The sequence below is a fragment of the Oncorhynchus clarkii genome, chromosome 20 (genome assembly GCF_045791955.1).
Source record: "Oncorhynchus clarkii lewisi isolate Uvic-CL-2024 chromosome 20, UVic_Ocla_1.0, whole genome shotgun sequence".
Lineage (NCBI taxonomy): Eukaryota > Metazoa > Chordata > Actinopteri > Salmoniformes > Salmonidae > Oncorhynchus > Oncorhynchus clarkii.
In genome coordinates, this window is record NC_092166.1 from 29,388,874 (window position 1) to 29,403,637 (window position 14,764).

The 14,764-nt window shown below is 43.5% G+C and overlaps 1 protein-coding gene across 2 annotated transcripts in view; it reads left to right on the forward strand.

Moving 5' to 3' along the window:
* Window positions 1-14,764, forward strand: part of LOC139376171 (arf-GAP with GTPase, ANK repeat and PH domain-containing protein 3-like) — a 222,046-nt gene that overhangs the window by 98,960 nt on the left and 108,322 nt on the right. For both annotated transcript variants that reach the window (XM_071118439.1, XM_071118438.1), the window contains exons 2-4: window positions 4,057-4,115; window positions 6,308-6,395; window positions 10,239-10,324. In XM_071118439.1, the coding sequence (XP_070974540.1) occupies window positions 4,057-4,115; window positions 6,308-6,395; window positions 10,239-10,324 (233 nt within the window). The remainder of the gene's footprint in view (window positions 1-4,056; window positions 4,116-6,307; window positions 6,396-10,238; window positions 10,325-14,764) is intronic.

The window sequence follows — 14,764 nt, forward strand, 5'->3', positions numbered from 1 at the left end:
CCATGAGATTCATGTCTTCCTCACTGGAAAATATAAAATGGTAGACTTTTTGATATCATTTAAAAGCTTACAAATAGAAATCAGCCTATAGATTCAAGGAACCCAAGCGAGCTTCATTGCCTACTACACAACACGGCCTCCACGGCTACGCAAGGAATGATACGGCAAGTGACCATTTTCATTTGGCACGGGAGTAGTCGGATGTCGGAGTGCATTGCGACGACGCTGCGCTACGCACCGTATGGTCCGTCTCTGTAGGGTATAAATCGGCCTTGAAGAGCATGTTCTAACATGTTCAAGAAGATAGTCAAACTGGTAGTGAGAGGGCTTAGCAACACAAGGGCTGCTATTCAGAACCGTTCTGTGCAACACAGGTTGAATCCACCTCGGGCGATGCACTCCTCAACCTTGAAATGAAGTGAAATAACCATAACGACGAGGCCTGTTATTGTATACAGGAGTATTGTCCGTGTATTAAGTCAACCTTATTGCTTCTACAACTACATTTGTCAAGGAAGAATCTAGTGAACAAAACAATTTACTTTCTTAATTGGAAAAAGGGGCTCAAGTGAAGTCTAATGGCGTTTTGGAATGGCTTCGATTAGCCTTGGAGGAACACAAAATCAATGTTCTTCAACAATTGATCCTACATCCTGCAAATGTTTTAATTATCATGTAAGAGGCCCTTATTCTCGACTTACACTACTACTTATGGATTGGACAACCGCTTTCAAATAATGAAACATTTTGTTGATGGCCAAGTGCACTTCTTAGATGCCTATAAATGGGTACTTATTTTCAAGGGTAAATAGGAAAATATTTAAGGGTCGATCCATTTGAATTGAATCACTTTGACAGAAAATTCACATAATAATTATGTTGTAGCTTAGACCCTATTTCACATCATCTGAGGTTTTTGTGTTGTGTCCTCCATCGGCTGAGACACAATATGCTCTTGAATACAGGGTGGGTGTCATTTCAATCATAGAAAAGTCCATTATATGAAGTATATATCGCTTCAGACCACTGAAATGTATCTAGTACACCTTGAAATTTAATTGAAATGTAACTTCTAATCACTACCCCAAAGATGACTGCTGGTCCACCCACCGTTGAATGTCAACTTAAATGGTCATGTCTATTCTATTATCTATATTTCTATGATCTCAATAGGTTTCCTATGGGGATGGACAGTATAATTTAAATCAAAAGATATTCCCATTCAAGTCTACATTCTCTGATGTGTGGACCTCCAACCGTCTTTGTGGTACCAATTGAAAGTTGAAATGTCTATTTTATTCCCATTTTAGTACATTTGTCAGCAAAAACATGACAACCCCCCTGTATTCAAGAGCTCTCCTATTTGCCATATCTTCAATTCAAGCCTACTAGAAAGTGTGTGCTCTCAAGCCTGGAGAGAAGCAAAAGTAATTCCGCTACCTAAGAATATTAAAGCCCCCGTTTGTTTACTGGCTCAAATAGCCGACCAATCATCCTGTTACAAACCCTTAGTAAACTTATGGAGAAAAAAAAGGGTTTTGGCCAGATACGATGTTATTTTACAGTAAACAAATTGACAACAGACTTTCAGCACGCTTATAGGGATGGACGTTCAACAAGCACAGCACTTACACAAATGACTGATGATTGGCTGAGATCGATGATAAATAAATTGTTTTGTTAGACTTCAGTGCGGATTCTGACATTATCGATCACAATCTGCTGCAGGTTAAGCATATGTGTTATGGCTTTACACCCCCTGCTATATTGTAGATAAAGAGTTAGACAGGTAACAGAACACAGAGGGTGTTTTTTAATGGAAGCCTATCCAACATAATCCAGGTAGAATCAGGAATGCTCCAGTCCAGCTGTTTAGGCCCCTTACTTTTTTCAATCTTTACTAACGACATGCCACTGGCTTTGAGTAAAGTTATGTATAAGGACGACTCAACACTATACACGTCAGCTACTACAGCGACTGAAATGATTGCAACACTTAACAAAGAGCTGAATGGGTGGAAAGGAATAAGTTAGTCCTAAATATTTCAAAAAACTTAAAGCACTGTATTTGGTACAAATCATTCACTAAACCCTAAACTTCAACTAAATCTTGTAAAGAGTAAGTTAAGGTGACTAAATTGCTGAGGTGACTAAACTGCTTGGAGTAACCCTGGATTGTAAACTGTCATGGTCAAAACATATTGATACAACAGTAGCTAAGATGGGGAGAAGTCTGTCCATAATATAGCGCTGCTCTACCTTCTTAACAGCACTATCAACAAGGCAGGTCCTACAGGCCCTAGTTTTGTCGCACCTGGACTACTGTTCAGTCGTGTGGTCAGGTACCACAACGAGGGAACAGGGCAGCACGGCTGGCCCCATGCATTCCCCACAGACATGCCACAAGAGGTCTCTTCACAGTCCCCAAGTCCAGAACAGACTATGGGAGGCGCACAGTACTACAGAGAGCCACGACTACATGGAACTCTATTCCACATCAAGTAACTCGTGCAAGCAGTAACATTTTATTTAGAAGACAGATAAAAACACACTTTATGGAACAAATAGTGGGGACTGTGAACCAACACAAACATAGGCACAGACACATGCATACAAACACACAATAACATATGCACAATACACACACATACTGTGTACATGGATTTTGTGTGGTAGATATGTGGTAGTAGAGTATGGGCCTGAGGGCACACACTTAATGTGTTGTGAAATCTGTTGTGAATGGCTCCCGAGTGGCGCAGCAGTCTAAGGCACTGCATCTCAGTGCTAGAGGCGTCACTACAGACCCTGGTTCAATTTCAGGCTGTACAACCGGCCGTGATTGGGAGTCCAATAGGGCGGTGCACCATTGGCCCAGCGTCAGCTGGGGTAGGCCGTCATTGTAAAGAAGAATTAGTTAAATATATAAAGGTTAAAATAAAACAAAAATATATATATATATTGTAATGTTTTTAAAATTGTATAACTGCCTTAATGTTGCTGGACCCCAGGAAGAAGGCAGCAGCTAATGGGGATCCATAATAAATACAAATGATGTGTCTCAACCGATGCTGGGCACAACACAAAAACCTTACAATGATGTAAATTAGTGTCTAAGCCACAACATTTGCGAATATGTTTTTTATTTTTAAGTTTACACATTTTTGTAAATTCTCCAGATATTACGAAATAGTTTGAAAACCCTGTTTGTAGGCTGTTTAAATCATTTCAATCTCAACTGTATATTTTCCAGTCATCGAAACATTGGTTTATCCTCAATACATTTTTCTGGATGATCAATGTTCTTTGTTTGCTTTGAGCAAGACGAGAGAACATGGTTGCTGCACCAAACGGGCACTTAAATGACGCTGCCTTCTTTGGTGTTGTAGGTCTTCATTGTCCTGGTGTAGACACTGGGTCCCACCTGGTTTTGCACCTTGTTGCCTGGAGACAGTGTGTCTGCACCGGCACCACCTTTCTCTGTTGTTGATGGTATCTCCATGGGGGTCGCTAGCTTGGAATAGAGGGTCTGCCACCCGAAACAGGAAGGGGGTATTTTGTCAAACAGTTGTGACAGATCCGGACACTTTTTTACTATAATGTCCTGAGAGAGAAGTTCTCTTGAAAGGTTTTCTAGACTTAGTCTTTAAATGGTGATTTTTTTTCCCCAGTCAAATGTCCTTCCATATGTGTCACCATTAATAGAGGAACATGTTGGAACAAGTCTGGCTTTCTCTCGCTATTGAATTGAATTAGCTCTGTGCGTGTGCGTTCTTGCTTGCTCGTGCGCCAGAGGTCTCTTTTTAAACCCCGATTGCACCACTTCCCCTTCAAGCCACAGACAGTACATGTTTGGTGCAATGTAAACAAACATCAAACAACAAGCATTGTCAGGACAAAGAGTCAAGAGGGAGAGCAGAGTCTGTTTTTCTCTGGTTCAACAGAACACATTGACATAAACTGTGACGACACGAAACAGTGATCGGGAATCAAAACCCTGCTTTACCCTTCAGTAACCTTAACTAAATGCTGTTTGTTCTCCGTCTTTTTCTCTTCCAGACTCTTTCGTCAACAGCCAAGAATGGACATTGAGTCGATCAGTGCCAGAGCTCAAAGTGGTGAGTGGTATGCATCATAACTTCAGCCCGTGTTAATCGGCTGACATTAGCATTGGATTGATTTCAACGTCAATGCCAGTGCATGCTCTATGCATGTCAAAAACATTTCCTTTCATTCTGCATGAGAGAGAGAGAGAGTAGAGTAGAGTACAGAAATTGGCTGGAATATTCCCTGGCACCAAACGAGATTGTGGGTGATTTTTAATGATGCTGTTTTTTTTGCGTTGGCATGGTGACGCGGAGCGTAGAGTGGCTTGCAGCAGACTAAGAGATGAGTGACGGTTTTGGGCTAGACGAGTGACACTTCCTGGGTCTGATCCAGCCGCTGGCACAACCGTTCTTACCACTGCCAAACGCACACACACACACACACACACACACACACACACACACACACACTGCTCACGTCCTCACTTGAAGAAAGGAATGCATCACGCACATAATCAATAGGGATATTACCACAAAACCTCATTCCACCGTTCTGGTGTTAAATACTGTAGTAGTATTCATAGTATTTTGGTCTTCTATGAATTGGTTAGGGTCGTGCATCGCATCAGAAAGATCTATGGGGATCAGACACAAATCAGATGGGGGAACTTTTATGAAGAACATGCTTTCTAAACAGGGAGAATTTGATAGAGCTCATTGTCTTTTTATATAGTAGACGGTGTTCATTAGCGCCACACACTTCAGAGGTTAAGTGAACTGATGCTGAACTCAGCAGGGAAAAGACAAGGACTGCTGTCAGAGAAGAGGTAGAACTTCATTTACTTCCACAGTTCCCGTTTGGCAGTATTGGACAGAAGTAGTTCATTCATATGAGTTATGTTTCCCAAAAGCATGGACAAATGTTATCGTTCCAACATGTAGGCTATTGCACTCATGGGGGACATGAGCTGATACTGTGTAATACGGGCTTCCCAAAACTTTGCATTAAAAACATTGTATTCAAACCTGGACTTTGATGATGAACCCACAGACTGATCCTTAAAAAAAGTCTCTAGTGGAATTTACACACAGTGCCTGCTCTGCTTTCATCTGCCTGAACTATGCTCATAAAGCAGCCTTATTAATGATGGGCTTTACAACCCAGCAGGTTACAAAGCTTTACAGTTCTAACACAAACCCTGCTCCTTTTGTAGTTAGTTTTGGTTATGAGTAGCTCCTAGCTTGTTATATTTATTTATTTAACTAGGTAAGTCAGTTAAGAACACATTCTTATTTTACAATGACGGCCTACCCCGGCCAAACCCTCCCCTAACACTGACGACGCTAGGCCAATTGTGCGCCGCCCTATGGGGCTCCCGATCTCGGACGGTTGTGATACAGCCCGGGATCGAACCAGGGTCTGTAGTGACACCTCTAACACTGCGATGCAGTGCCTTAGACCCGGGATCGAACCAGGGTCTGTAGTGACACCTCTAACACTGCGATGCAGTGCCTTAGACCGCTGTGCCACTCGGTCTATTCTTCCGTTCTTGATAGACTACTACTTCATGTTCTCTCCGAAGCCAACTTCCTCCTTACAAAGAACATAAGTATTGTGAGGGAGAGGATAGGTAGCTTAATCCCCCCCCCCCCCAACACACACACACACAGTCCGCTGTAATTAAACCAATCCTGACTTTACCACCCACTAATGATCTAAAGAAGAGGGGGATGAAGAAAGAGGGGGGGGGGGGGGGTGAGGGCATGTTGAAGGAGCCTTTGTTCTCCCCCAGACACCCTGGTATCATCAGCCACCCCAGCCTGGGAGCGGCACCAGCCCACCCTCCGTCAGGTTTCCCCTGGGGGCATACAGCAGTCAGGGCTGGGGCCTTGGCCTAGACACCCACCAGGGGGAGTAGGGAAAACATTAGCTGAACATACTGTTCCCTTGGTGTCTTACCTTTACCCTATAAGCACCATCTGTTCATGTGAAAGTCCATAGGCTGAGGCCTTTGGCATTGGTTAGTAGTGTAACCATCTCTACAACATATTGCCGCCACCAACTGAACATTTTACTGGTACTAATCTTGTTAACAGACTTTTAAAAGCAGTCTTGCTGTTTCACCAATCATCATCTGTACTGTATATAGGTCAAGCTGTAGAGGCTCTGGCTATGATTGCAGGTGTAACCATCCATACAACATACATGTCCTGGAATGAACTACATGTGAGTGTGGTGTCATGTGTTTTTGTTGTTTCTGCAGGGTATTGTGGGTAATCTGTCGAGCGGGAAATCGGCCCTTGTCCACCGGTACCTGACAGGCACGTACGTGCAGGAGGAATCCCCTGAAGGTAAGAGACTGCTGCTGAAATCCCGAGGGAGGAGAGCACCATCACACGTAAAAAAAAAAAAACTAAAAAGGTTGTCTATTTTACTAGACGGTCTTGTCAGTCAACACATGAACGCATCACTTGAGGCAGAGCTGTCTGTTCCTTCTTATAGCTGTGATGATATCTTGCTAATCTAGTCCATCTACTGGCCCTGCTGCATCATACATGAGTTCTTTATAATAATTCCTAAAGTTTATTTAAGATTTTACCAGATTATTGTCAGTCCAAAACCTGTTGAAATTCCACCTGGAATGATCAATTGGCAAGCCAGTCTGCATTTTGGCTGATGTTATTCTAGCTGGGGATAAATACTGACAAAATACAAGGACTGGGCTTGATGCTTGCAGTAAGAAATAGAAACTCAATTCATAATTAGCAGTTAGTTTGAATGTTTTCCACATGGTGTATGAAGAGACCATCTTCCCTTGTCATTAACGGTATGCCAGGTGTGTTGGTGTTGATATTTTGTATCAGTCGACGCAGTGTCCGATTTTCTCTCAAACCCAAGGGTGTGGAGAGAGAGAGAGACGATTCTGAGGTAATTGGCCGTTAGCCAATTATCCGTTAGCATAAACGAATGACAGCTAGAGCAAAGCATTGTCTATGAAAGAGAGAGGACTTCTGCGTTAGAATGATAATTCCCAAACACATCAAGGTAAAACTAAGACCTGGGCGTAAAAGCACTAAATCCTACTATTAACCCTTCATTTCAGAGAGGAAGGGGATCATAGTTGCTGCCATGAGCATAAACAGGTTTCTGTTTAGGGAGCTGCGAGGCTCTGAAACGAGAGGTCGTAGCTCTGCGAGGAGGTTGTGTTTACTCCTACAGTTGGAGCCCGTTCCCGAACCTTCCACTTATGACTTCACAGAATCAAAAACCGAAGAGTTCTCCATTTTGATTCTCAGGCGGGAAATCGGAAGCGAAGGCTGCCCGAAACCCGTGAAGATGTTGGCGAAGTTGGGTTAAATGACCATTTTGGATGGTTTGTAGTGTCTGTTTTTATTTGGCTACTGTGTACTGAGGATGATGAGACATGAAGTGCATAATGAGTTCCTGGCATTACGATGCTGCTTCACCAAGGGAAAGCAACAATCCTCGATGCCTAATTAGGCCTAGAGAAGTCAATGACAAAGATGCTGGAATGCAAAAACCTGAGTGCTGGTTTTGGTAATTCTGGAAACATTTTATACAGATCACTGCATTGTTGCTGTGATACAACATACCGCTCCGTCTCCCATCCATAACAGGTGACAAAGGGTCTCCTTTTAGTCTCATTTCTAGCACCTTGCTTAGCCCGGATAGAAACTGGCTTTGAAAGAGGCTACCTCGCTTCTAGGAAGAGTTGGCAGTAGTACTAATGTTGTCTGTTCTGTCCGTACCATTCATTAACCCAGCAGTTCTACTTTACGGTGTTTTATTCTACTATGTTGCTAGTTGCTGTGATATCTCGAAGAAAAAAAGGCAGTATCGGGACGGGGAGGGAGGTGTTGCCATGGCGACAGCTAAACTGGCTCTGTTTGAATTGTGGCTCTGTGTCAAGGTCTCTGAGCATCCACATTCCATTCTAGAGCTGGATATGCCTATTGCCTGCTCACCAAGCCCACAATTCCAGCTACCATCTCAAAACCTGTGTGCGACTGTGTGCGACTGTGTGTGTGTGTGTGTGTGTGTTGGACAACAGTTTGATAGAAAAGCTATAAACACTCTATTCATTAGCCACGTCCAGGCAAAATCATTATACATTAAATTGCTTGCCTCCTTAATACAGATTGAGTGTCTCTCGTTATTGCTGTACAATTACTGTAGTTTTGCTTAATTCGTTTGGCACTGAGATTCAACAGACGTTTCACAGTACAGATGGTTTCTCCTCCGATATGTTTTTGTCTATGCTTGCCGGTGAACAGTCACAGACACAGCAAGGATGTTGATGTTATGTAATCTAAATGTAGGTCTTTACTTAAATGCACATCCATTTTATACCATGGCAACAGAAGATGCTATTTGGTATAACACTCTCATTGTACGATTTTCAAGGGCTATTCGCATTTACATCCTCCAGAATCATTTCAAATGTCCTCTGAAGTCTGACCCTTTGGTCCAGATACAGTCATTTTCTCATAAGATATGACTATACTGGGTATTACAATGAGTATCACTTTTCTGACATTTCCTCTAAATGGGAATTTCCTGGCATATGGCAACTCATCAGTCCGATCAGCGCTCCAATCTCAGAGCTCTGTTACTTCAGTGGAGAAAAGCTGGCTTGGCTTCCTTGAGTCTCTCTCTTTGGCTCTTACACAACTCAACTGATGTCTGGGAGAATCCCCCTTCCCCATTTGGGCTAAAGTGGAATTAATGGGTAGCAAGTGTGGCTCAAGTGGATCTGTATTGCATGTTGGCGTTAGCTAGAACACTGCCTACCTATCCCTTGAAGACTGCAGGCGGAGCCCGTCGCTGTGTCCTCCCTTGCTTTTTTTTTTTGCAGAGGTGGGATCTGCACATCAAAGTACCAGTTAGAGAGTTCAGATAACACAGCCGATTATTAAATATTGAGTGTTGCCGCAGCGGTAGATATTTATTTTGTGTCTGTAGTTTTTTTTTTTTTTTTTTGATATACGTTAATATGCCCACTCTTACTCCTTTCATGCAGTCGTACATTATTCAATATTGTTTGAGATGGCTTGAAGCAGATTTTCTGCTTTTGAAAAAGCAAGGTTTTTTATTTTGCCTCGCTCCCCAACTTTCTCACTTTAATATTAGAAATCTCTGCAGGATCTCAAACTATTCCAATGTTATGCAAAATCCAATTTAGTGCCGAGGTATTCCCATCGGTCTGTATTTCATCTGCAGCCAGCCTTGCCGGAGGCGAGGAATACGAACAAGCGTTCAAAGAGATGAGGGGTAAAAAGTCCAGGCTGACTATGGTAGCTACTCTTCTCCTGCAGAGCTCTAGCCTCCACTATCTTGTGGCCGTGAACTACACCCAACTTTAGATTTCGCTCTTTTCTTCTCCTATTATCGTCCATCCCCTCCTTCCTCCTCTCTCCACCGCAGGCTCCAGGCTACACGTTCATTCTAGTGGACGTGCCTTATCACTTCCTTACTGCCTGCTGCGCTGGCTAACACACTAGCACACTATCTTATATTTAATGGAGTTCTGCATCAATGATGGAGACGGATCGCTAGGCTAGCTGGTGGTGGTGTTGTAGTGAATTTGGGGTGGGGGGGGTTGGGTCTATGGCTTGTGGCAGTGCTCTGTGACTGTGTAGTGGAGACGGTTCCCTCAGCAGCTGTGTGCGTTTAAACATGCCAAATGGCAATTTCCCTTCATTGTAACTGACTTTAGAGACCAGTTTTCTGCCCCCAGTTTCGGATTATTATAAAATGTTGTTTTATTGAGACAGCGGGGCAAAATCAAACCGCAGCATATTCACAATCACATGCCGGGATGGGACCATCATCAAAACCTTACTGGAATGGAAAGTCATCAATGGGAAGTTTGAAATCTGACTCATGCTTAGGTCTACTGGTGTGTGCTGGTGGAGAATATTGGAATTAATATTGCATTTTGGTGATTTAGCTGTAGCGAAACCAAACACGTTTTCAGTGACAATGGGTAGAGTAGCAAGTGCTTTACACCACTTTGGGCCTGAGTTTAGCGCTCTTCCTTCATTTTGACAACCCCTTTAATAGGCAGGGTAAAGTAGATCAGTCTACATTGGTTGTATTAATACTGCCGAAGCATGATTCTAGGCAACGCACCACCAAATAAGTCACCCTGACATTTCTCTCCTCTTCCCCAGGTGGTCGGTTCAAGAAGGAGATGGTGGTTGATGGACAGAGCTACCTGCTGCTGATCAGAGACGAGGGAGGCCCCCCGGAGCTGCAGGTACGTACGCACAACTTGCTTTCTGATCCCGCATGCCTCAGCACAGCCAATTAATGCCACTTAACGTCTGCAAGATCTCCTCCACAACAACCAGACAGGAACTAATAAACACTTCTCTGTTGGGGGGGTTCATTTCAATGCTGCACAGCTCTCCCATTCTCAGCAGTGCTTCATACTGCTTTTTACCAAGTCGTTGTGCCCTGAGAACTTACCAACAATTAAACCTAGCTAAAAGTCATTTCATAGTGGAAAGACAAGACAGAACAGACACACACTCTTGTTAAGATAGAGGACCCAGCAGCCTAGTTGGTGTGGAGCATCAAGAGTTGAGCCGGATTCATTCATTCGAGGAAGAAAATAGGTGGTATTTACAGTGCAGGTGACGGAGGGAAGACGAGATCCAGTACGAGTGTTTATACACAAAATATACAGATAATGACAAGGAATTGGCAAAAATACTTGGTTGAAAAACACTGAATTTAATTGGCCAATACTGCAGTAACTCAACAGGAGTACAAAGGCAAATGCACCATAAATACAGAGCAAAATGCCCATAAATGCACACATTTTGAGTATAAATTGTCAGGGCTCTGTAACGGTCGCGTTCCCCTGCTCAAACGTTGCATGCATCGAACAATGGTTGCATCATTAACTGTGCCATCGGGAACCAGATTGCAATAACATATGATGTGGTTAGCTGATACTTAAAATATCTATCCAGGCGTTGTAACATCTGGCATGCGTCAGCAACGCCTGGGCAGAGGAACACGCACAATAGCTCTTATGGATCTGAGCAGTAAATCTGGCATTAAAAGAGTTAGTGCTACCTGGGATCCTTGGGACATCCTTAACTCCTACCTCAACCATAACTCTTTCCTTAATTTTAAATGATTTCAACTTCAATCGGGTAACTTCAGAGTTGGGACATCCCATGGAACCAGAATAGCACCAACCCTTTAAAAAGGTAGGCTACATTCTCAAACACGACTAACACACATTTTCAGAACAATGGTCAATACTTTGCACGTTATTGAAAACAAAAACAAAATATGCTCAAACATGAGCGTTTACAATCAACTTTGGAAACACCTCTTAAACGAGATAAACCAAATAACCTAATGAGAGGCGAGCCACCTGGGCATTTAAAGGTGGAAACTCACCTACTAGGAGGAGGAGCCAGTTCACAGCACTGGTGAGCAGAACCACTGAGGTATAATATCCTGGAGACTGCGTCCAAGATGTCCGACTGTTGGTAATCTACTCGCGTTCGTATACGCTGATTCATGGACTGTCTATATCCTTCATGGACTGTCTATATCCTTCTTGGACTGTCTATATCCAGGTTGCGTCCGGTTTACACGGACCAACAACACAATGCGTCCCTGCTCACAGGGAGCAACGACGGCGTCATCACGTCATCCAAAAACATGGCAGACATTGGATGAAAATAAAATGCTGATATCTTCGGCTGTGAGTTACAATTATTTGAATAATTCAGTGGATGTTTTGTGCACAAAGGTGATGACTAAAGTGTCTTATTAGGATTTATTTTGTTGTGGCAGTCTATGGAATTTGTCCTTCTGGGCCAGGCATCAGTTAAACTGTATTACTGAAGCAAGACTGTAGGAGCAGTCGAAACCGTGCTTCCAGACCGGAACACTTACCCTTGAGTTGAACATGTTGGCGGTAGCCTCGTTTTACCAGACTGATGACTGCTGCCCTACAGTGAATGATTTATGTGAAATGCACTGCACGGTCAGTATGACATCTGCATTTGCCATGCCGCATTTATGGCGGTACGGCCTCTGCAGAAGTCAGGGCATTCATACTTCTTGCGCTGTTGTGAAGGAAGTTGTCAAGGAAGTGAGTTTGTGTTTTATACAGGAGCTCCGGCCCTCAACTATCGTCAGTGGCGGATTTAGGTATAAGCGACATGGGCAGCCGCCTAAGGCGGCATCCGGCCGGGGGCCCGAACACGTTTTTTGAAGGGAATGGTGACATTTGCTGATTCGATTTTCTATCGCTCATTTGCACATCACCTTAAGGATATCATGTCACGGTGTGGGACTGTGGGTCAATTAACCTGGTTGGAGCAGGTGCCCTGATTCTAGTTTGTGAGCTAGGCAGGTTACTGCCTGGGAAGGTCTCACACTCAGAAGTACGAGATGGGGAGGGAGGTGGGGGTAGGTTGACCTCAGATCTCCCCATTGGAAGCCCAAGGTAGGGGGAACGGGGGGGGGGGGGAATCTATCAAATAGCGCACTTCTAACTTTGTACAGTACTAATACTAAAATCAGTCACACTACGAAATGCTACCAAATACACCACAATTCATTCATAATACTGTGAATATATAGTTTCACAGACATATTGTTGAATTTTCTGGTTTGTGTGAAATTGTTAAGAGCAATATAAAAACCAGTCTGCACACCACCAAGGTGAACTGGTTTAGTCTTGACTCTTGGTTGACAGTGTTGGGGGATGGGTAATGTATTGATGCTCGAGTGCCAAATCAACACAAATTTGTTTATTTGTCTTTGTTACTTCTTTTTGATATGAGTCTTATTTTTGTATATAGTTTTATATTTATATAGTTTTAAAGGTTATTAAAGGTTATTTATTTATGTTGTTCCAAATGTCTGAATAACAAATACAGTTAGTGCAGAATGGTGCTTCTTTTTTTTTGTTGCCTGGGGGGCGCTGAAGGGGGGGTTCGCCCAGGGAGCCATAAAAGCTAGAACCGCCACTGCCTACCGTCAACCAATTAAGTCAATGCGGAGCTATATGGAGCCCTCCGCATTTGTACAAAATTTGGTAGGTGCACGATGCGGTAAGGAGCTGAATTTGGCCTCTGCATGTCTCTGGAGGTTCCAGAATTGCGTCACACCCTCATTATGGAGCCTCCGACCACATTTTCAGATAGAGCATAAATTGGCTTTAACCTTGCAAGACCCGGATGGCTCACGAGGCTAGGTTGGCCTTACCAAACCAAAGAAATACGAAGCTAAACATTTCTAAAATAAATATGGTTGCCAGACTAGCTTTTGTTCTTTATATGATACAAATTACAATGTCTGATAGGACTAGCGACTGTGCCTCTATGCCAGGTACTCATTCAGTAATTAGGGAAAACATGGTGTGGTGATGCTCTTGGCTGAGCCATTTCATGTCTGTCTCTCTCTGGAGGCCTCATTTTCCTATTTTTTGGAATCTCTCTGGAGAGGCCTTGGAGTGAAAGCATCCTGGCACTCCAACCCCTCCATTGGGGATTTGTGATGATGAAACAGTCAATGATACCTGCCCTCTCCCTGGCTTAGCAAGGTTGGCTCACAGGCAGAGTTATGCTAGCATTAGCAAGGTTGGCTCACAGGCAGCATTATGCTAGCATGAGCAAGGTTGGCTCACAGGCATTAGCAAGGTTGGCTCACAGGCAGAGTTATGCTAGCATGAGTAAGGTTGGCTCACAGGCATTAGCAAGGTTGGCTCACAGGCAGAGTTATGCTAGAAATTAGCAAGGTTGGCTCACAGGCAGAGTTATGCTAGCATTATGCTAATGTTGCTCCCAGTCCCAGAGATGGGAATGGAAATGACTGTAGCTCCGTTCCTAGCTGGGTGTAATTAGCGCAGTGTAATTAGAGGCCTTCATTACGTTCCCACTTACTGGAGTCTCAGCTGAAGCTGTGACTCTAAACTGAAAGCTTGTTCTCCCCATCCATTCTAGACCTGGGTTCAAATACTTTTTGAAATCTTCCAAAATACGTTTTGTGTTTGCTTTATGGAGTTGTTAGTGTTTTTATGGTGTTTACCTGCCTGAAGTGCCAGGTGGGTAGGGTTTGTTCTTTTGTGACTATTCTATTGGTTCCATTGCAACAGGTAAGCTCAATCAAGCACAGATACAGTATTTGACATTATTTCAAGTAGTATTTAAACCCAGGTCTGATTAATTCCACAGATATGAACGCTGCTGAATGACTAAATGGAGGGAGGGGGAGGCGAAGGTTGATACACTGTTAGTGCTTGGGCTCTCTCTCCTCCTTAACCACTTTCTCAGAAGCAGTTGTGATTATGATTACCTTATTCTGCTGCCCAAGGGAAACCTCTTCCTTTCTTCTCTCCCTGGTGATGCACTAGGAGATTAGGTTTGTGGAATGGTGCAGGGGAAAACAGGTTCCATCTTCCCGATAACATGGGACACTGGGTTGTAATAGCCATATTTGAGATTTAATTGATATTCCCACTAGTAACTGGCGACACAGGCAATACAATAACACAGGCCGTGTCATTACAATGATGTTGCTACACTGCCCTCTCCTGCACAAATATGGAACTGAAGCCACTCCCATACAAATATAAAAAGGGAATTGTTTTGCATGCACAGGAGGTTGGTGGCACCTTAATTGGGGAGAACAGGCTGGTGGTAATGACTGGAGCGGAGTCGGT